Genomic DNA, 24,779 nt, shown 5'->3' on the forward strand with positions numbered 1-24,779 from the left:
TGATATACCGAAATGTCTTTGATTTATGGGTGTTGATTTTATGTCCTGCTACTTTGCTTCACATTTACTAGTTCTAGGAGTTTTCTGGTGGAACTTTTTGAGTCTTCTGGGTATAGAATCATATCATCAACAAATAGTGCCAATTTGAATTTTTCTTTTCCTATGTGAATTCTTTTAATTTCTTTCATCTGTCTAATTGCTCTGGCCAGTGTTTCAATAACTATGTTAAATAGAAGTGGTGAAAGAGGGCAGCCCTGTCTTGTTCCAGTTTTTAGAGGGAATGCCTTCAATTTTTCTCCATTTAGAATGATGTTGGCCTGGGGCTTAGCATAGATAGCCTTTACGATGTTGAGATATATTTCTGTTATCCCAAATTTTTCTAGTATTTTGAACATAAAAGGGTGCTATAATTTGTCAAATGCTTTTTCTGCATCTATTGAGATGATCATATGATTCTTATCTTTAAGTCTACTGATGTGATGAATTACATTTATTGATTTCCGTATGTTGAACCAAGCTTGCATCCCTGGGATGAATTTCACTTGATCATGGTGCACGATCTTTTTGATATGTTTTTGTATTCAATTTGCCAGAATTTTATTGAGAATTTCTGCATCTATGTTTATTAGAGATATTGGTCTGAAATTTTCTTTCTGTGATGTGTCTTTGCCTGGTTTTGGGATCAGGGTGATATTGAACTCATAGAATGAGTTTGGAAGTGTTGCCTCTTTATTTCCTGAAATAAATTGGAGAGTATTGGTATTAGTTCTTCCTTAAAGGTCTTGTGGAACTCAGCTGTGTATCCATCCGGTCCTGGGCTTGTCTTGGTTGGTAAGCTTCTGATGACGTCTTCTGTTTCATCACTTGATATTGGTCTGTTTAAATTGTCTGTATCCTCCTAATTCAATCTGGACAAATTATAAGACTTAAGAAATTTGTTGATGCCTTCTATTTTATTGGAGTATAAGTTTTCAAAATAATTTCTAATTATCTTCTGTATTTCTGTAGTGTCTGTTGTGATACAACCTTTTTCATCGCATATGCTGGTAATTTGAGTTTTGTCTCTCCTTCTCTTCATTAGCATAGCTAAGGATCTGTCTATTTTATTTATTTATTCAAAGAACCAACTTTTTGTTTTGTCAATTTTTTCAATTGTATCTTTTATTTTGATTTCATTAATTTCAGCTCTAATTTTAATTATTTCTTGCCTTCTACTGCTTTTGCTGTTGATTTTTTTCTTTTTTTTTAGGGCTTTGAGATGTAGTGTGAGGTCATTTATTTGTTGACTTTTTATTATTTTAAGGAATGAACTCTATGCAATGAATTTTCCTCTTAGTACTGCTTTCATGGGTCCCAGAGATTCAGATATGTTTTGTCTATTTTCTCATTTATCTCTAAGATTTTTTTAATCTCCTCCTTGATGTCTTCTGTAATTCATTGTTCATTCAGTAGCATAGTGTTTAGTCTCCAGGTGTTGAAGAAATTTTTCTTCTTTATTTTGTCATTGATTTCCAATTTTATTCCATTATGATCTGATAAAATGCATGGTAGTATCTCTACTTTTTTTATATTTGCTAAAAGTTGCTTTGTGGCATATTATATGGTCTATTTTAGAGAAGAATCCATGTTTTGCTGAGAAGAAAGTGTATCTGCTTGACGCAGGTTGAAATATTCTATATATGTCAGTTAAGTCTGTTATTAATTGTATTATTGAGTTCTACAGTTTCTTTATTCAACTTTTGTTTCGAAGATCTATCCAGAGGTGAGAGAGGTATGTTAAAGTCATCCAATATTATTTTGTTGTGTTCTGTTTGACTCTTGAGCTTTAGAAGAATTTGTTTGATGAACATAGCTGCACCATTGTTTGGGGAATATATATTTATGATTGTTATGTCTTGTTGGTATATGGTTCCCTTGAGCAGTATGTAGTGTCCATCTTTATCCCTTTTGATTAAATTTGGCTTGAAGTTTACTTTATTTGATATGAGGATGGAAACCCCTGCTTGCTTCCGCAGTCCATGTGAGTGGTATGATTTTTCCCAATCCTTCACCTTCAGTCTGTGGATGTCTTTTCCTATCAGATGAGTCTCCTATGGGCAGCAAATGGTTGAGTCTCTCTCTCTTTTTTTTTAATCCAGTCTGCTAACCTGTGTCTTTTGATTGGTCAGTTTAAGCCATTAACATTCAGGGTTATTATTGAGACGTGGTTTGTATTTCCAGCCAAATTTTTAAATTTTTGTTATTTAACTTGAATTGATTGTCTTCTTTGATTTAGTTTTTCTTTTAGGATACTACCTCCCTTTGCTGATTTTCATTGTTGTTTTTCGTTTCCTTTTCATAGAATATTTTGCCAAGGATGTTTTGTACTGCTGGTTTTCTAGCTATAAGTTCTTTTAACTTTTGTTTATCATGGAAGGTTTTTATTTCATCTTCAAATCTGAAGCTTAATTTTGCTGGATACAAGATTCTTGGTTGGCACCCATTTTCTTTCAGAGCTTGATATATGTTGTTCCAGGATCTTCTAGCTTTCAGGGTCTGTGTTGAAAAATCTGCTGTTATCCTAATTGGTTTTCCTCTACATGTAATCTGATTCCTTTCTCTCATGACTTTTAAAATTCTCTTCTTTTTCTGTATGTTGGGCATTTTTATTATAATGTGCCTTGGCGTGGATCTGTTGTGATTTTGTACATTTGGCGTCCTGTAGGCTTATTGAATTTGGATTTCCAATTCATTCTTCATGTTTAGAAAGTTTTCTGATATTATTTCATTGAATAAATTATTCATTCCTTTGGTTTGGACCTCTATGCCTTCCTCTATACCAATAACTCTTAAATTTGGTCTCTTTATGCTGTCCCATATTTCTTGAATGTTCTGCTCATGGTTTCTTATCATTATCGCTGTGTGGTCTATGTTGTTTTCAAGATTATATATTTTATCTTCATTGTCTGATGTCCTATCTTGTAAGTGGTGTATTCTGTTGGTGATGCTTTCATTTGAGCTTTTAATTTGGTTTATTGTTTCTTTCATTTCAAGGATTTCTGTTTTTTTTTTTTTTTTTTTTTTAAGAACCTCTATTTCCCTGTTGAGGTGATCTTTTGCTTCTTGGATTTGTTTATGTAGCTCTTTGTCGAAGTGACCTTTCACTGCTTGTATTTGCTCTTGTATCTTCCTTGAGTTCACAGAACATTTTAACCATGTATACCCTGAACTCCTCTCTGTAATTTTTTATGCTGTGGCTGCCAATGATTCTGATGATGTGGTGTCTTGATTTATTGGTGGTACTTTCTTCCCTTGTCTTCTCATGTTGCTCATGTGTCTTCCTTTCCAGCTCTGTGGGTCTGGGGTGTTATTACTCTATAGGTTTGTAGTGCTCTTGTAGGGTTCCAAGATTCCTCCTTTGTGGGGAAGGAAAATATTAACTGATCCCAATATCCACAAGATATTACCTATGAACAATTTGTTGTTTATAGTTTAGTCTCAATGTACAAAAATGTTGGATTCAATTATTATCTAAAATATAATCAGTAGTTTCGTAAAGGTTTACAGTTTCTGACAGTGGACAATGAACTGGGGGTGGGGAGTAGGACAATATGCTGAGGGGGAAAGATGTGAGAGTATAGAGTTAGTATATCTTAAGGAAATGTGAAAGAGAAATCTAATGAAGAGGGTAGCAAGAGAATAGACAGGAAGTAATTTAGGGTAGACAAGTACGTGGGAAGATAGTAGAGTACATAAAACAAACACACATATGTATTTAGAGAAATACAGGATGTTAAAATAGTAAAATTTGGTGGGGGAAAGAAAAATGAAAAAAGAAAAAAGAGGGGAAAAAAGGGCATAAACAACACCTCTATATTATATTATTCATATGACTCAGTTCTCAAAATCCTATTTCATGCAAAGTTCTTTGTTTCACATATGTTGGGTATATGAGGGCCGGAGGATCGAGGGGTAGAAGAGAAAGAGGAAAAAAAAAAATACTCAAAAGAAGAAACCAGGGTTGTTGCTAGTTTTAGAGATCCATTTCATTTCTGTTTCTCTTCTCATCCAATAGGTGGGGCTGTCTGTTTTAAGCTGGTGCCTCTGCCCTCAGGGTGGTGTAGGGAACCAGGGTGGGAGGACTGATCCCAGTGTAGGGCATCTGGAAGCGGGGAGTGCCACCCGCCAGTCTCTGCAGGGAGATTGCACCACACGGGTAGCCTTTGGTTTTAGACACCAGTCTCTTTGAAGACAGATAAGTGGTTTATGTCAGAGATACCTCATTATTTATTAATTTATTTATTTGTTTATTTTTGGTGTAGTCTTTTACCTTTCTACCTTTTTTTCTTTTTCCATTGGCCTGTATTTCTCAACTTCCTTATGACAGTTGAATTTTATGGATATTCTTTCAGCCAGTATGTTTTGATTACTTGCACTACAATGTGCTTTATGTCATCTTTTGAAGGCTTACAATTAGACTAGCATAATAAGTTTTATTAAATAACTACTTATACTATGTATTACATAAACACTTAATCGATTACCTCTTTGAATCCTTACAACATTTTTGCCAGGCATGAGTAATGGTCATCATTTCCATTTTTCAGATGAGTGAATTGGGGCACATATAAATAATTTGTGTAAAATCAATAATTTGTGTAAAATCCAGGTAAAGAATGCCTAGTTAAATTTGAATTTAAGATTATTAACTAATTAGTTTAAATATGTATCCAGCAACTTCAAAATGTTATAGCCCTACATTGAAAAGAAATGGTAGAGTTGAGGTTTTAAACCATGTTAATCTGGTTATAGGGCCTAAGGTCTTAATTACTACTGCATCATACTAGACACTGAGAGTAATAACTCATCCGGACATTCAGTGTTTGGATGACAGCTCCTCCCTATATATTGTTAGTTTTTTACTCATATTCCCCAACTGATCTTATTAATATAATGTAGAAGTATATGCATTCTTTCTGATTTCACATATAATATTCAACTTCAAATAAATTTATATGAGCTTTTTCATGTATTCTTATTGAATCTGGTCACTTTAGCCTTTTTTATCCTTTTGAGATCATTATCTCTTTTACTGCAAATACAGAAATATTTAATTACATGTTTATGCTAAAAAGACACATTTTTCTTTCTTTTGATAAGGTCAAGGGAATGGCACTTGAATAAAGTACTTAATAGATTTTGAAACATGTCTCATATGTTTTTATAAAATTGAGAAACTATGAGGTATAGATGTGAAAAATCAAAAAGGCTTTTACTAAGAATGGAAGCTGTTGGGCTCTGCTAAATATTCATACAGAGAAGTAAAAAAGTAATTTTTCCTGTTTGGGTTTTCATAATTCAGGATCAGGCTTTTAGTTTTGCATGTCCCAGAAATATACTTGAAAAAACTAAAGACCCAGGAGCCAGGTGTGGTGTCACATACCTAATCCCAGTGACTTTAGAGGCTAAGGCAGGAGGATCACAAGTTTGAGGCCAGCTTAACTAAGCAAGACCCTGTCTCAAAATATATATTTAAAAAAGAGCTGGGGATGAGGCTCAGTGGTAAAACACCTCTTGATTCAATCCCCAGTACCAACCCCCACTCATCCCCCAAACAACTAAAGACCCAGGAGATTGAATGACACATTTTAAATTTGATATTTTTTATCAAGTTCCAGCAGAATTGAAATCCACCTATGTTAAAGAGGACACTATTAATGTTACTATGTCCTGTTTAACTCAAGACTTAAGTGAAAAGAAGTATATTTCTTAGTGAAACTGGTTTATATTTGAGGGATACTTGGGGACAATTTCCTCTTGTGTAGCGGAATTAGGTATCTTGGTAGAATTAATAAAATCCAGAAAAGAAAATGAACAAAAACCAAAAGTGCAACTCTCAGGAGATGTAATGGTGCTTACAATAGGATTGGCTTCTCTTTTAATCTATTCCATCTTCATATGTTTTCAGGCATAGTGTATTGAGAGATTTATCAATGGCAAAGTATCTCTGAATTTACAACGGCAGTCATTGCAAAATTAGTATTTCCTTTATAGACATTAGCACACCAAATTATTTTGGACCACCTCTGTTCTGTGTAAGTGAACTTTTCTATCAGAATTTCCAGAAGTCACCCCATTGCTACCCAGCCAATTTTTTATTATTTTGTAGACTTCATTACTAGTCACTTACATTTTGTATTTTTAAATATAAGTATGGTATAATCACCTTTGAGACACAGTGGACTAGAAGACAGCAGTTTTAAAAAAAAGTCTCATTTGTTATATAACTCTTTCCATCAAAGCAGTGTCTTGATATGGTAAATCTTATTGAATCCTCAAATCTCTAGCCAAGGAGATAGATGAATTTCCTCTAATGCCACCTGTTGTAAATGTTGGGTTGGCCACAGAAGGGCCTAGCCTGATTAATTACCACTTGATTAGAAGTCAGTGTTTGCATTTAAATTGAAAAGAACTTTTTTCCTTTTAAATTATAGTCATCTGTCACATAACAACAATATATTCTGAGAAGCTAAGTGCTTCATTAGGTGATTTTGTTGTGTGAATGAAAATAGTTTGTACTTACGTAAACCTAGATGTTGTAGCCTGCTACACACCTATAATAGTATAGCCTATATGTGGCCTATTCCTTGACCAAAACTCATGATGCATCTCATGACTATAATTGTTAATGGACTACTGGTAATCAACACAGCTCAACAAATGGATTACTTTCAATTACTTTTGAAGCAACATGGAATGTCATATGTAAATTTAGACCTAGGTTCAAGTCCCTACTTGTCCTCTTTGCAAGTTACTTAGTCTTTTTTCTTGTGAGACAAATGGCAATTTTTGTTGTCAGACAAATGCCCATCTTGAAGGCTCATATGAATTAAATAATACATTTATTTAGTAATTACTTAAATGCCTGCTATATGTCAGGCATTGTTTTAGGTGCTACGGATATCAGTGAGCTTGCAAACTTCCTGCACTTCATGTTAGTGGGAATGCTGTACAACAAATCTGTAAGTGAATACAAATGTAATTTTAGGCAGTAAGTAAGAAGTTATATGAAGAAAATAAACCTGGCACACAGAAAATTTCAAGTGGCAAAGCAGGGATTTGAACCCATGTCTACTGACTTCTGAAACAAAAACAATTTGTAGTTTAATTAGCTGAGTGTGATTAGAGGTACTGATAGATATTTCATCACTAAGAAACTTCTTCAGAGCTACCTTTGTGTATACACTGTGATAAAATTTAGTTTTGTATGCAATAGCTATGAATTCTTTATATTCACAATCATTTTCTGCCCAGCATTGCTATTTAACAACAATCATTTTCTGCCCAGCTTTGCTATTGTATTACTCTACACATGTATATACCTCATTTTTGTGGTTATATTCTTTAAGTGTCCAGACTGAATGTGTCTTCTACTTCAGTGGTTCTCAAACTTGAGTGTGCATCACAATCACCTCAGAGTGACTAATTCAGTAGATGTGGGGAGGGGTCCACAGATTTGCATTTCTAACACATTTCCCAGGTGATACTAATGCTGCTGGTCTGGGGACCACACTTTTAGAACTCTTATCTACCTTTTTTGTCCTCCCACAGTAGTTATGATAGTATTTATCAATTAGCCAAAGTGTCCTCTCATCTCTCAATCTTCTATTGACTTCTATTTTACTGAAACGGGTTTTGCTCAAATTTTAGCAAGTATAAATAAAGATCACCTGGGAAACTTGTTAACAACGCAGATTTCTGTTCGGACTCCAGAACATTCATTTTTAGCAAACACCTTAGTTGTTAATGCAGATGATCCATGGACAACAGCTTGTGAAATCCTGACTGTACTACAGAGTTGATCATGTTCTCATTTCCATGACTGTGTTTTGTGTTTGTCTGTTTTTTATAGTATACCGATATTTATATGTATGTCTTTCCTCTCCCAGTATCCTTGAAGGGAAGAAATCTCTTGTTCATCATATTTTAATACTTAGCACAATGCAGTAATTAAAAAGCAGTAGCCTGGCACTTCCTGTATAATGAACTTTGCCACTTGTTAGCTGTGTGTCTTTGGAGAACTTACTTAATCCCTCTGACCCTCAGTTTTCTTTTTTATGCAATAGTGGTTGTAAGACTTACTTGCTATGAACATTAGCAGTTTTAAGGTATGTATAGTATATAGTGTAGTAATTGACATACAGAATGTACTTAGTAAATGGAAACCATCAAATGTAGCTTTCACTGTATTATGGAAGAAGCAAAATAAATGTTAGAGTTAATGAAAAGCCCTATTTTGTGACTTTATCATCCAGATTCAAAAATATGCTTTTATTGCTTCCTCAGAAATCTCTGCTTGTCTGAATTAATATTTTGGTATTTTGATAAAATATTATGAAGTAAAATCATGCCTTGGGCTTTTTCTTTCCCATAGGAAAACAAAGAAACCGCTTGGAACCAATGGATACCATATTTGTTAAACAAGTTAAAGAAGGAGGACCTGCCTTTGAAGCTGGATTATGCACAGGTGCTGATAATTTGCTTTAAACAAAACCTTTTACTTTTATTTTTACTTCATTTCTTCCTTCTTCCACTTTTTTTTTTTTTTTTTATAGTTTGGTGGTGCTGAGGATTAACCCAGGGCCTTGTGCGTGAGAGGCAAGCACTCTACCAACTGAGCTATATCCCCAGTCCCTTCTTTCACCTTTTTGTGTTCCACATTTTTTCTTTTTCTTTTATGAGTTTGTCCCTTTTTCTTTGTATCTAGTTATATGTTTGATACTCAAATAAATGGGTTCAAAGAAAACTAATAAATTGATAAATTGTTAGTTACCCCACAGATAACAGGCTAAATGGCTCTTATAAAGATCTATTTTTCATATATTGAAATCATATATATTGAATTCTACAAAGGATTACCAAATAGCAAACTGAGGGAAGATATTTATTTGACATAATTGAAATAATTTCAGATATCCAAGTTCTGGAAGTTGCCTGATCAGCCAGAGGTGAATTAATTCATTTTCAGCATAATAGGTTTCCATGTAGCCTCCCTTGATTTACAGGTATCAGTGGATGTGATCTAATTAGTTGGATCTAGTAGCTGTTTCCTCTAAAATATTTTGCGATTTCTGGTTTTAATAAACTAAATAAAGATGTCATAGATGAGTGAATGCTTTAAGATAGTTATTCTTTTCTCCCTTGTGTAAAAACATGAAATAATTTAAAATGGGAATCAATGAAAAATTTACTGTCTTGAATAAAATGTATTTTTAGCTACATATAATATTGCTAAGATTTATTAAGATACAGTGTTAATGTAAATCTTAATTATCCTTCTCATCATACTTAAAGTAAGCCTAATTAATATGTATGTTAGTGTTTATATGGTATTCCATTATATAGAATGCAATGTCTATGATATTGTCAGTGTCACAAGAGAGAGAAGATGAAGTGAGATCCTTGAGAAACAAAGTAATTTTTTCCCCTATTTTCCTCTGTCCTTTATCTCTCTTTCCTTTTTTGTTCCTTTGAGTTTTTCTAAATAATCCAGTCTTTTTTGCCATTAAAATGAAGAACAAATTAATATATAGAGTCAAAAAGCATGTGAATACCCATATTTTAGTTTTATAGTACAGACAAATCAATAAATCATATAGATCAAAAGAATACTAAAAGAAAATAAGCTGTACTAAAATTTGAGGACACTGATGAAATAAAAATCATCAATTTTTTGAAACTGTTGAATATCGTTCTCTATCAGATATGACAGTGTAAATGGAGAGATAACTAGTAGTTCTATAACTCCAAAACAACCTACAGGGATGTTAGTAGTGTAGCTGTGATACGTGGTGACTATACCTTTTGAATTTTCTAAATTCATCAGTGTCGAGAACTCTTATTAGAATGTGGCTGTATTTCATAAGTATCTGAATATGTTTAAATTCATTTTTGTAAAAGGTACTTTAAAATATATGAACAAAGATATATGAAAAATAAGGACATTTTCAGGGCTGGGATGCAGCCCTGGAAGAGCTGGGTAGAACACTTGCCTAGCATGAGCAAGGTCCTGAGTTTAGTCCTCAGCACTCAGAGGGGTGGGAAAGAGATAGAAATATTTTAAAATAATTCTAAAGTGACTTTCTTTAAGACTTCCTCATGTGTCATTTTATTCCTCTTTGAAGGTGACCGAATTATAAAAGTCAATGGAGAAAGTGTTATTGGAAAGACCTATTCCCAAGTAATTGCTCTAATTCAGAACAGGTAAGATTCTTGAAACATGATTTATTTTGGCCAAAGACGGGTTTTATAAATCAGTAGCAAGCAGATTTAATAGCCTCATATTCCTGTAAGGAATTAGATGACGTGGCAATTGGAACTTTGCTTTGTAGTAGATAATGTGTTTGAAAATTGTCAAGTATCACCTACCTAAGGATAACTTAATAGGTGGCTTTGCTTTGGCAAATTTGTCAGATTTGTGATTAAAATCCTTTTAGATTCTGACAGGGCTGGGATTGTGGCTCAGAGGTAGAGTGCTTGCCTAGTGCAGATGAGACACTGGGTTCGATCCTCAGCACCACATAAAAATAAATGAATAAAAATAAAGGCATTGTGTCCACCTACAACTAAAAAACAAAAAACAAAAAAAATTTAAAAATCCTTTTAGATTCTGAGAGGCACACATTTTAGATTTACTGTAAATTTCCAATTTTTTTTGAAGTGTCAAATATATAATTTGTTTAAAGTAACTGTAAAGAAATATCTAGTTGATTTTAAAACCTTATTTACTAAGATACTTTACTTTTCATATGTTTTATTAAAATTAATATATCTTGGGCTGGGGTTTTAGTTCAGCGGTAGAGCACTTGCCTAGCATGTGTGAGGTACTGGGTTCTATCCTTAGCACTACATAAAAATAAATAAAATAAAGGTATTGTGTCCAACTACAACTAAAAAGATATTTAAAAAAAATTGTCTTACTGATATCTTTTTGAATAATCTTTTTGGCTTAAATTTATTCATTTGTTGTAACCAACAGAGCAAGACATTCCTTTTTTAGTTCGTTTGCCTATAATCTGTAGAATGATAGAATTTTGAGTTATAAAGGTAAATACATATTTTTAGGTCTCAAAAATAATTGAGTTGAATGTACTCTGTTTCTTTTACCCACCAAATTTTGAATTACAAGTGAAGAAATGAAAAGCCAAAAAGGTCGTTTATATTAAGTTTCTGTCAGTACTAGGTCATGAGGGGCTAGGACTGTCGCTCAGTGGTAGAGCACTTGCTTAGCATGCATGAGGCACTGGGTTCTATACTTAGCACCACAGAAAAATAAACAGAATTTGTTTATCTACAACCACAAAATAAATAAAAATTTTTAAAATAAGAATAAGCCATGAATTTGGGTTCAATTTCCAGATCACCACTCTATTCTAAGAGGTCTTTCCATATTCAAATACCATAACTTTTGGATATTTAATGTTTCTTGTCAGTTAGACTCAACTGTCTACAGCTTGATTGCAGGTTTTATTTTCTAAATTTTTGTCAAGCTCCTCTAGCCATGTCTAAAGCAGTTCATGTTATAATCTAAATTATTTATGGTAATGCCCTAATAAATTGTCATTTTTTAATTTAAAATTAAATGACATGATCATGATTAATTGATCTCAGAGTATTCTCTTTTATGTTTTTAATATTTAATGAGATTCTTAGAGAAAACAACTCTTTAAATCTTGCCTCTTAATGTTGGTGGTGAATTTAAGGCCTCAATGAGAGGCATTTTCTTTTCCTCATAATTGAGATCATTCATAAATACAATAATATTTTGTCAGTCTATAATTTAAGGATTTTAAGTGTATTTGTTAATATCTCTTCTTTAAAAATATTATTTTCCCAAGTAACCATACTTAATCTTTGTTTTCTTTAAAATGCACATAATTCCATTGTTACTGGTACAGATCTTTCAGAGTAATAATACTTTGGAATGATAGTCTTTTAATTTTTTTGCAATAAAATTAATTTGAAAATTAGAGAAACACTTTTTCATGATCTTATTTTCTTTTAAAAAGTTTCATTTCTTTGTCTACAGTTGGTAGCAAATCTTCTTGCAGAAGAATTTTTTAAAATAGTGGTGTGTATTTTCTGCCAACTCTGAATATTGAAATACATGTACCTCCATCTTTTACTAGTTAAGTTTATTAGAACTTGTGGTTCTCATTGTTATACCATTCTCCCAACATTTATGATCCTAAAAATAATGGTTCAAATCTATCCAAAAGAGATGGATTAATTTTAGATTTGCTGTGTTCCCCCCCCCCCCTTAATCTTCCAATTATATTGGGGGAAAATATGATTTTATTAGATTAGCTATTGAAGCACTTGGTGGAGATAGCACCACTGTCCTTGCTGTATCTAAATGTAATTTTGGATCATGGGATTCCATTTAATTTATCCCTTTTGTGGTGCTGGGATAAAACCCAGAGTCTTGCACATGCTAGGCAAGTGCACTACCACTGAGCTACAATTTCATCCTCTTTTCAGCCTTTTTAAATCTAGAGAAACTTCTCTATCGTGTTTAACAGGAATTTTATAGCACAAAAATAAGTAAGGCTTTGAGCTTTTCCTGAAAAGATTCTAAAATTAAATCACAGCATGAAAGCAAATAGTTGAGATGATATTGTTATAATTATTAAAAATGAATCATTTCAGTAGTTGTAATGGTGAACTGATTTGTTTCATCTATGAAGCCAGAGGCAATATTTAAAATCAGAATGTTTAGTATTGCTTAAAGTGTTACATTTGAAAGCCTAGAGCTGGTAGAGCGTATGCTTCGCTTGCTGAAGGTCCTTGGTTCAGTCCACAGGACCACACATACACACAAATAGTTAAATTTGAGGGTTCTTTAGTTATTTTATTTTAACAAGTTTTTTTTTTTTTAGTTGTTGACGGACATTCATTCATTCATTCATTCATTCATTCATTTATGGTGCTGAGAATCAAACCCAGTTCCTCACACTTGCAAGGCAAGTTTTCTACCACCGAGCCACAATCCCAGCCCCTATTTTAATAAGTTTTAACTTGATAGACTGTGTGATAAAAAATCTCTTGATTTCTTTGTGACTTGAATAAAACAATAAATAATAAGTAACACTATATTTCTAAATTTGAAGCACACAATAAAGAAGACTTAATGAGTAGTACAGACATATGGCAGTGTCCCCTTTTTTTGTACATTATTTTTCCTACATAGAAAAGACTTATTTTTGTTCTAGTGATACAATCTGGAAAAGTAAAAATTTAAAAATAATTAAACTCTGAAACAATTTAAAAAATATTTCTGAGTTAACTCTTTTTTCTTTAAGTCTTTTGTATACATTTCCACCTCCCCTAAAATAGTATTTGTATATATTCAATTTCAGTGATACAACATTGGAACTTAGTGTTATGCCAAAAGATGAAGATATTCTCCAAGTGGTAAGTTTTTATTCAAGTATGAATTGTTTATAGTCAGAAATTTTAATAAAATAGTTTTGAGATGAGGTGGATTACATTTAAAAAAAAAGATTATAGAAAAAAGTCTTCATTTACATTTTGTAAAAACAAAAAACAAAAAATACTTGTCAATTACTTGCAATTAAGTGACATGAGAATTGAGTGATATTGATTTCACAGTGAGCTCTCAATGTTGTCCTTCAGGGTGAGACCAGCGTTACATCTAGGTAATGCTTTGAACAAAAGCCAAATATCAGAGTGCAGGTGCATATCCATAGGAATTAGATTTTTTAAAAACATACAAGCACAGAAATTTTATGAAAGCCATTTCCTAATGTTCTAATAACTATCACTGTTTAAAATTACCAAGCAGTTTTGTTAAGGGTATCAATTCATTCCATTAGAAGTATTGGCCACAGTGAATTGGATATATAACTTAAGGAAAATATATGCTGTGCTAGGAGAAATGAAATTATGTACGTGAAACATGTTTTTTTTATTTTTATGAAAGGAAGAAATGTATTGGAATACTTAACGCCTTTATTTAGCTTCAGTATATCTGAAAGTAAAATTTAAGGTGATAAAAATATAAATTTCATGCAAAACATATTTTCTTTTGATTCACTTTGTAGTTCAGTAGATAAAGTACACTGAGGAAAGCACTTTAAATAACATACTGATCTCCAATAGATCTAGGAAATAGGAATGGACACTGAAGTATTTTTTTTTTCAGTTATACAATTTATTCATTCAAAGTGTACAATCCATTGGTTCTTTATACTGAAGTATTTTTTAAAATTCTTTTTGTTTGTGTGTGTGAATAATTGAGTTTTTTCTTATTACTTATTTCTATTGTAACTTATTATTATTGCTTACTTTTCTTACTACTAAATTAAGGAATAAATCTATCAAAATAGATTCTACTATCATGTGTAACTAAAAAGAACAAATAAAACAAAAACAGGGAACTTAGTTTGAACTTAGCTTAACTAAAATCCTAAATAATCTTCTGTATACTTTAATTTTTTGTTTACAAAAAAGTTGCTAAAGTGGATCCTTGATTCTCATTATTCACTGACATGTAAAATATAATAAATTGAAATCTCTGGAGATCAATGCAGTGTTTTCAAGGGGTGTTAATTTTACATAGAAATGACTTATTGCTGGTAACACATTACCTTTCTGAAGTACACAGTTCTGTGGGATTGGGGAGGCTCAAGAAGGAAGGTGCATGGGATTGCAGTTGTAGCTCAGTAGTAGAGTGCTTCCCTAGCATGTGTAAGGCATTGGGTTCCATCCTCAGCACCACATAAAAAAATAAAATAGTGGAGCTGGAGTTGGTAAGTGGTAAGAGCACTTGCCTGGCATGTGTGAGGCCCTGGGTTCGTTTCTCAGTACCACATATAAATAAATGAATAAAATAAAGGTTCATCAGCATCTAAAGAAATATATAAATAAACAAACAAATAAAATAGCAATATTGTGCCCATCGGAAGGAAGGAAGGAAGTTGGTTGCAGCTGTCTGCAGCAATTTTCTTTTTTTCTTTTTTAAAGAGAGAGAGAGAGATAATTTTTAATGTTTATTTTTTAGTTTTCGGCGGACACAACATCTTTTGTTTGTATGTGGTGCTAAGGATCGAACCCGGGCCGCACACCTGCCAGGCGAGCGCGCTACCGCTTGAGCCACATCCCCAGCCCTGCAGCAATTTTCTTAGGCACATAGATAGTTACAGATTACCCACCCTAATAATTCAGTATGGTGTTAGAGCAGCAGCCATTGAAACCAATGGGCCTCGCTACGTTGCTGAGGCTGGCTTAGCACTCGCAGTCCTCCTGCTTCAGCCTTCCCAGGTGCTAGAATTACAGGTGTGAGCCACTGTGCCTGGCCCCAAAAGTCTGTTTTTAAACCTTGCCTTAATTCACATTTCATTAGGAAGCCAAAGGAGTGTGTGTGTGTATTAATTACATATACATATGTAATTAATATGTATAAATATATATAATTAATACATAACATACATTGTTCTACAAAGGACATTAGGCTATGTCAACTTCTTCTCTCCATAAACTGTTTTTCACCAGAATAACTACAAGTGTCAATTTTTAGAGCTATTATATAACAGAGTTTGGGATTTTAAAAAACCATATGTAGAAGTACTGTGTCTCTAGCCCAGATCCTTGAGCTAAAATATTTTATTAGGAACCTTCAGGAGTACTTCAGGACACTGATCTTAAATTGATACTCAAAAAATGCACTTTAAAATATGTGCCTATCCCTGTAAGGTTAAATATTCATTGTAAAGGGAAAAAAATAACATGGATATTTTTAAGCCACTGTAAAAATCATTCACCCATGGAAAAACCCATAGTAGTTTATATATGCTTACCTGGATAACAGCAGGGTTGGGTAGTATGTGGTGTTTGTTTCCTGAAATGAGGTATGAACCAAATTATTCTAGAAGTGCTCAACTCATCTTTGAGAGGTGGCATAGAAAATTTTATTTGGTTTAATGTCTGATTTAGATAAATAGTTATATAGTGATAGATTGATAGAAGGTTGAAAGTATGAAATAAAATTAAGAATAATTTATGTTTTTAAATTAATGCTGGTTATAGTACTTCTGTGTGTAGCAGCTTTTTTAAACCAATATACTTTCTAGATTAAAAGAATGAACAGTATTACAATCTAGTCATTTGATAATATTTTATAATATTATGTTAAACTAGGATAAAAATATATATTCATGTTTTAAGGAATTACTACATAATAAAAGATATTTCTTGTTTCATTTCCAAAAGAACAAAAAGGTTTTGTTTTGCTATCAAGTGCACATGAATGAAATAGCCACTACCCTTCAAGTAACCTAAAGAATGGGGTTGTCTTAATCCAGGCTGCTATAACAGAACATCTTTGATGGGCTGGGTGGCTTATAAACAACAGAGATTTATTTTCCACAGTTCTGGAGCTGGGAAATTCAAAGCTCAAGTTTTCTAGTAAGGGTATATTTCCTCAGAGATGGTGTCTTACTTAATGGTAAGTAAGGCCAAGGCAGCTGTGTGGGGCCTCTTTCATAAGAGTACTAATCTCATGTATAAGGGCTCCATCCTCATGACCTGATCACCTCCCAAAGGCCTCATCTCCTAACACTTATCACTCAGGTGATAACCTTTCAAAATATGAAATGTGGGGCCACACAAACAGACCACAGCACTGACTGCAGCAATCCTTTCTTGAATGGCCAGTACAGGTTTGGTCAGAAATCCAATGCGCTATCCATTGCATCACAAGAAACCATTAGCAAATCCTTCCTTAAATGAGATAGTGATAGGAGAATGAGATTTGGGCATTTTTCTTGATGTGTGACACAAGATATTTTGTTAAGCATTGGGTTTATTGGGCTCAGAGTTTAAATTAATCAGTTCTGTTAACTCTGGAGATTCTTGGGTAGGTTTGTTGTTTGACCAGAGCATTTTTAGCCTGCTCTGTGCTGTTCTTTGTTAATAACACTGTTAAATACCTTGTCTAATAGAATAAGGAAGAAAGCATTGGTCCTAGGATTTGAACTCAGGTGAGCGTGAGACTGAATCCTGTTCCGAACAACAAACAGTGTTGTGCTGCCATGAAGTACAGATTTGTTTCTGGGTTGGGGGCTTACCTTAAGTCACACTGCTAGTTAGTGTCAGGGCCGTTACTGTAACTCAACATCTCTGGACTGCATCCAAGGCTCTATTTGTCCCTTCCTACCTGTACCATTCCTTTCTCCTGTACTTCACTGTAGCATGACCAGCTTGCATTTTAGTATATCAACAGGCAGATGGTTATTCTCATTTATTTTTCATAATAATGACATTAAATTAATAAATTTTTAAAGATGAACTATAGCCAAGAATTTTAAAAATCTCATCAGCCTCTTTGTTCTGTAGGGCATTTTGCTGAGGTTTTTGTTGTTATTTATTTGTTTACCATATAGATATGATAATAGTGATTTTGATGTGACTCTTAAAATTGAACTGAAAGATTATTTTAGGATTATTTAGTTTCTGTTTGGCAGGGTACGTATACTTAAGACTCGGACTATTAATATAAAAGTTTATTTAATATGCTCTTTACAATTCTGATTCCAAATGAAGAATTCTGTGGGTCATCTTTCTTATTTTTCCCTCACCTTTTTGCTTTTATTTCAGAGATTTTTGGATGCAATAAGCACAACAAAGTCTCTGCTATTTTATTTTCATTAGGGATGATTTCAGTTTTAAAATGTAAGCTGTAAACTCCAAAATATAGAACTTAAGTGCAAGGCTAAAGGAAATTCATGACAGGGTATGGAGTGGTAAGTGGTATGAAAAGGGGGTTAAATGACAAGAACTGGCTTTTTTTTTTTTTTTTAACCATATTGGGGAAAAACTTAAGTGTTAATCTTTTAAACACATGTACATATTGTACATTTGGGTTTAAAAAAGTAAAAACCAAAATTTGTTAATAGTTGAATATACAATTCTTTTTTTTTTTTTTTTTTGTGCTGGGGATTAAACCCAGAGCCTTATGCATACAAGGCAAGCATTGTACCAACTGAGCTATATCCCCAGCCCTGAATATTCAATTCTTAATGACACTGGTTTCATCATACCATTTCAGACAACTTATTAACACAGTATGGTTTTGACATCATTATATAAAAATAAAATTACTTTGGGGCTGGGGTTGTAGCTCAGTGGTAGAGTGGTTGCCTAGCATATGAAGCACTGGGTTTGATCCTCAGCACCACACTAAAAAAATAAAGATATTGTGACCATCCACAACTAAAGAAATACTTTTAAAAAAGAATATAATTATTTTGTTTAAATGATATTTTGTGCCATTTAATTGGTACTTAATGACAAGTCAAAGATTCTCAATGGGTAGTTAAAACATTGACCGTCAGACCATGATGACTCAATGAAAGATTTGCTACTTTGTAAGCAAGGACACAGAGAACACCTGACAGCTGTTAGCAAGTTACAGAGTTTTCAAATCTGTTCCCAGAATATGAAACTATTTGCATTTAATATTCACCTCAAAGAGCCGCATGCTGTGTTCTATTCCAGATGACCCACCCAGTATTTGTCTAAGCCCCTATGATGCTTTCTTCCTAGAAAGAGCCTACAGCAGGCCAGTGGTTTTCTAGGGGAACACTTAAAGGCGAAAAGGATTCATTAAGATGCTTATTGTATAGGCCTGATTTACTTCTCTAATATGATTTGGGAAATAATTTGTATCATATACCATACCTCTCAGAATAGCCATACATGTTCCAGAATTTTCTCAGGAATGTCTATGACCTGCCAGTCACCATATGCCAGTGTAACACATAATAATCCACAGTGACCTGATGGGCACTGTTATTTCTCCATGGATAGTAATTTGGAGTAGTATTTTCCCAAAATATGAAAATGAAGAGTCTTTAAATAAGAAAATAAATAGTATAAACAAGGTTTTTGGTGCTCATCAACTGAGAATATGTGAGGAAATTTAGCAATGTTCTTAAATGAATTCATATTTTATTATCTCAACTGTATTTGCTTATATTAGGTAATAGTTCAGTATATGTGAGATGTTCTGTTTAATTAATTTGTTGTTAATGTATGGTCCATGTGTATGAATTTAAGGATCCCTTGTTATATCTTTACTTAGAAGTTGGGACTTGTGGCTACAGGTAGGCTATTTATCATTTAGAATTGCTATACAGGATTCTTATACATAGCTGAAGTATATGTATTTTAAAAGTATTCAATAGTTTAATATTTTAGTAATATTTAAAATTACTAAAATAATATTCCTCCCCAAATTTGGAATAAAAGAGGTATCTTTAAGTTATTAGTTCTAGAACAGCATTTCCCAAGCAGGATATTCTAATCATTTTAAAACCTTTGGAAATAGATAGGTTCTATAGTAAATAAGTTCCTACTTTTCCTTCAAGTTTCACAATGTATACTAATATAGAGATTTTGAGAAGTCCAGAAGCTTGCCAACTTCTCCTACATCACTGGCTATAGGGATCTACCCTTCTTTTCAAGTGGTACATAATGAGATTACACAAACCTGCTGCAGGAAATACTGCACCAGACTACAGGATGCTCTCATTCAGGCAGTTTTTCTGTCACAGAAAAGCAATGGTGTATACTCAGTCAACTTGAATAAGATAAGCTTGTTATGTCCATGCACATACCCAAGATGCATGTTCTGATTGTGTTTATGCTGTAAAAATGTTATTGTGTGCATATTTTCTTCTTATATACCTAGATTTAATTTCTCACTGCATTCCAGTCTTTGTTCTGTAGTACTCATTGTAAGTTTTACTCTGGAAGTAATATTTGTATGTATATTTTGAAGTCATTTAATAAACTAATAAAACAGCACAAAAGGTACAGTGTTGAAAGGTCTTAATTTCTGAGTGAAATTTATTTAACAAAACAGTCTTTTTTCACCCAAATTATAGTGTAAAGGCAACTGCAGTCAGCTGACAGCTTGTGGTTATGCTCTGATTTACTGGGGAAGGAGGAGGTTGTACTATTTTAAATGCATAATAGAGCATTCCTTTCGTCATCTGGATAGCAGAGATGGAAGAAGCTCAGGGGAAATGAGAGGCATCAATGTTGCTCGTGTGGAAGGGAAGCCTTTGTAGCACATCATCAGATAGCAGTGCATATTGAAGAAAAAAATCTGTTAAGGATGCACGTCACCAAATGTATTTTGCTTCAAGAGTGGTAGACCAATCAAATAAGACCCAGATAAAAGCTTGAGAAAAAGATGCTCAGAAGGATACTGAAGTTATTCTTTATGCTTCACTGCCCTTTACCTCTCTTGGTACCTTCCAGAGAAATCAGTATAGATGTATTTTTAGCTTGCTGTTTCCAGCATCAATATGACAACATGATTCTGTCTTTATATCAGTAAGCAGCTTCTGCTATGTTTTCCTATTTTCTGCTAGCTACAATTTACAAAGGATGTCACAGCTCTGGTAAGAAATGAGTAGCCATTTCCTTGCTTTTAAAGTCATGTTTTTTAGAGATTTGTAATAAACCAATCTATTAAAACTGTAAGTTTGCTTAGAGAAATCTCTTTATAGTGTTAATCTTACTAATTTTCAGAAAGCTTTAATGGTGTTTTCTTTCCTTCTTTTTAATGTTTGTTTGATTTGCTTTTGTATCCTATACATAAGTGGTTTAAAAGCATAATATTTGCTTGCATCAGTATTTTTTTTAAGTTTCTCATCCTCTTCTTTTCTCTAGTACTTTGATGTTATGTTATGCTATGCTATGCTATGCTATGCTATGCTATGCTATGTTATTGGCTGCATTTGAGATTTGCAAGCTGTCTAATGCAAAGACAGAAAATGATGATAGTCTTGAGTTAAGCTTGTTTTGATTAGGGGAAGATATGTTACCACACCTAACTCCCAGATGCTAAACATAGTACTGTGTTGCATTGATGAGCTGTTTTGTAGTCTCTGTAGTTAATTTCACTTGGTCTTAAATTTTTTTAAATATTGCAATCCATAAATAGTTGATAAATAATAATTTGAGCTGCATGCCTGCCTGTTAGTAATAAAGGTCTTTTTGTAATAAATAAGAGACCAAATAAATTTATATAACTTTGCATGTTGAACTTAAAATAAAAAATGTAAATTATATACAGAAAGATGAATTTCCTTTTCCCCCATTTTTTGCCTTTACTACACATGCTTAATTTCTTTAACATGCATATTCTGTTATTTTAAATATTAAAATATTTAGCATGGCTGTTGAAAAGGCTTAATTTATCAAATGGATTATTATGGATTCTGGAATGGCTAATTGAAAAGACACTTCAATAGTTATATTTCATTATTGATAGTTGTGCTTAAAAGAAATGTTTCTGGTTAAGATTTTTAATATTTTCACCCTCTGGCAAAAGAGAAAAATCTTTTGCTGGGATTTAGTAGGCGACCATTTAACCTGCTGACTGCTGAAAAATCATAAAGCTTTGAATGAGTAGAATTCTAGAAGCAACATGGCTATATATCTAATTGCTTAGGGAAAATTTGATGTTGTCTTACATCTTTTGAGAAAATAAGTGATTGTAATCCCTATATGTTGCACTTTCTACAATCTATTTGATTTCTGCAAGAAAATCTTTTTTCTAGATTTGTGGAATATCTCATGTTGTGTTTGCATGCAAGCTATAGTGAGTATCATTCAGGATCAAGGAAAAATATTAAAGTAAAATAGTGATCTACAAACATGGGACTTGTTTTGTGAATTTGAAGTGATATTTTTCTCTCATTTCCATACAGGCATATTCTCAAGATGCCTACCTGAAAGGCAATGAAGCCTATAGCGGCAATGCCCGTAATATACCCGAACCTCCACCAGTTTGCTATCCCTGGTTGCCATCTGCCCCTTCAGCCATGGCACAGCCAGTTGAAATATCTCCTCCAGATTCGTCACTGAGCAAACAGCAAACCAGTACACCAGTCCTGACACAACCTGGCAGGGCTTATAGAATGGAAATACAAGTGCCTCCATCACCAACAGATGTTGCAAAATCAAACACAGCAGTGTGTGTTTGCAATGAAAGTGTAAGGACTGTCATTGTGCCTTCTGAGAAGGTTGTAGACTTGTTATCCAGTAGAAACAACCATACAGGTCCTTCACACAGAACTGAAGAAGTAAGGTATGGTGTAAGTGAACAGAACCCTTTAAAAATAGTGTCAAGAACCACATCACCACCATCATCAATTCCTGCTGCCCATCTTATTCATCAGACTGCAGGTTCTAGGTCATTAGAACCTTCTGGAATTTTACTTAAATCTGGAAATTACAGTGGACAATCTGAAGGAATCTCAAGCAGTAGATCTCAAGCTGTAGATTCTCCTTCTGTATCTGTTAATCACTATTCCCCAAATTCCCATCAGCACATAGACTGGAAAAACTATAAAACTTACAAGGAGTATATTGATAACAGACGATTGCACATAGGTTGTCGGACAATTCAAGAAAGATTGGATAGTTTAAGAGCAGCATCTCAGAGCACAACAGATTATAACCAGGTGGTACCAACCCGCACTTCTTTGCAGGTACGACGCCGAAGCACCTCTCATGATCGAGTGCCCCAGTCTGCTCAGATTCGGCAACGCAGTGTCTCCCAGGAAAGACTGGAAGATTCTGTGCTAATGAAGTATTGTCCAAGAAGTGCATCTCAAGGCGCACTGACATCTCCTCCCGTTAGTTTCAGTAATCATAGAACTCGTTCATGGGATTACATTGAGGGACAGGGTGAAACCTTAGAAAATGTTAATTCTGAAAGTCAAATACCTGATTCAAATGGGGAGCGAAAACAGACTTATAAGTGGAGTGGGTTTACTGAACAGGATGATAGACGAGGTATTTATGAAAGGCCCAGGCAACAAGAAATTCATAAATCTTTTCGAGGTTCAAATTTGACTGTGGCTCCAAGTGTTGTTAATTCTGATAATAGGCGAATGAGTGGTAGAGGAGTGGGATCTGTGTCACAGTTTAAAAAAATTCCACCAGATCTAAAAACACCGCAGTCCAACAGGAATTTTCAAACTACTGGTGGAACATCACTGCCACGAGGTATTTCACAAGACAGATCACCTCTTGTAAAAGTCCGGAGTAATTCTCTGAAAGCACCTTCTACACATATCACAAAACCATCATTCAGCCAGAACTCATTGGTGTCTATCAAAGACCAAAGACCGGTAAATCACTTGCATCAAAACAGTGTATTGAATCAGCAGACGTGGTTCAGAGCTGAAAGCACCCCTGATCACCAAGTGGAGACTGGGAAAGCCCTCTCTTTATCTGGAGCTTCTGTTAAGCCTGGCCTTCAGAAGAGCGAGACTGTGGGCACTTCAGGTTTAGAACTCTCTCTTATTCAAAGGAATCAAGATCCAAATTTACAAGAGGCTGAACTTCAGCAATCAAGTGCTTTAGATAATAAAGAAACTGTCATCCTAAGAGAAAAACCTCCATCTGGTCGCCAAACACCACAGCCTTTAAGGCATCAGTCTTACATCTTAGCAGTAAATGACCAGGATACCGGGTCAGATACCACCTGTTGGTTGCCAAATGATGCACGCCGAGAGGTCCATATAAAAAGAATAGAGGAAAGGAAAGCCTCAAATACCAGCCCACCTGGAGATTCCTTGGCTTCCATCCCATTTATAGGTGAGCTCATTTAGAGTCATTGGCTAATACATCAACTATGTAAGTCTTATCAGAAATTTGTAGTTCCACAGGTATAGAAATCTTGCACTGTGATTTTAAAACATGTGTTCTGAATTTTATAGGTTGTGCTTCAACCAGAACCATCATCTTTTATCCTTAAAATTATTTCTGGTTTCAGTTTTTCTTTTTTTAAAAAAAACTTGTATTTAGTACAAATTTTTTACTTCAATTTTGGTGAAACAAATTCCCACCATCAGGAACCAGGAGACTCAATAAATCAGTTGTACCCAGATGTTGATTCACCTGAGTCAGAAAACAGTTGGAATAGCTTAGTGCTTAGTATTCCATCTCTTGTTTTGATCTTCTTCCGTGCATCCCATCTGCTGTCACACAAGCTTCCTTGCTATTGTGGAAAATGCCAAGTGTGCCCTGCTACAGGTCTCTGATGCTGCCAGTTCCCAGCCCTGGAACACATTCCACAGATAATCACAAGGCTGTCTCCCTCCCTTTGTTTTAGACTTTTGCTTAGATATTACCTTATTCAAACAGTCTTTCCTGTCCAACCTATCCAAAATAGGTGCCCTACACATATCCACAGAGGCTGTTTTGTACTTTTTATTACATGTTTCTTTGTATTACCAAAATAAAAAGTACATGAAAGCTGAAATTTTATATTTAAATTTTAATCTCTGGATCACTTTGATGTCCCCAATCCCTTAGAACACTACTTGGCATAGAAAAGGCATTCACTTAGTGATATATATTTTTTTGAAATGATGGCTAGATATATAGCAAAACCCAAAAAAGATCTCTTAATTACTGTACAGCTCTAAGACATAATCTGAAAACATTGCTACTGTTATCTTCATTGATAAATGAGAACTTTTAAGCTATAGAGAGATTAAATAACTTTCCTAAACGCATACAATTAAATAGTAGAGATGGGGGCTCTATCGTCATTCCACAGAGCACAACTCTGAGGGTACCATTGCTACAGAGGGCATTGTGAAGAGCACCTTTCAGAGTTTTATGACATTAGGCCCTTGCTCTGCCACAAGGGCACACTTCTACTCACCCTGTTAATTCATAGGTTTACAATA

At 34.0% G+C, this 24,779-nt stretch overlaps 1 protein-coding gene across 3 annotated transcripts in view; it reads left to right on the plus strand.

Moving 5' to 3' along the window:
• Positions 1-24,779, plus strand: part of Arhgap21 (Rho GTPase activating protein 21) — a 133,022-nt gene that overhangs the window by 72,135 nt on the left and 36,108 nt on the right. For all 3 annotated transcript variants that reach the window (XM_071599828.1, XM_071599830.1, XM_071599829.1), the window contains exons 5-8: positions 8,414-8,506; positions 10,164-10,242; positions 13,398-13,452; positions 21,783-23,679. In XM_071599828.1, coding sequence (XP_071455929.1) covers positions 8,414-8,506; positions 10,164-10,242; positions 13,398-13,452; positions 21,783-23,679 — 2,124 coding nt within the window. The remainder of the gene's footprint in view (positions 1-8,413; positions 8,507-10,163; positions 10,243-13,397; positions 13,453-21,782; positions 23,680-24,779) is intronic.

The sequence above is a fragment of the Marmota flaviventris genome, chromosome 12 (genome assembly GCF_047511675.1).
Source record: "Marmota flaviventris isolate mMarFla1 chromosome 12, mMarFla1.hap1, whole genome shotgun sequence".
NCBI lineage: Eukaryota > Metazoa > Chordata > Mammalia > Rodentia > Sciuridae > Marmota > Marmota flaviventris.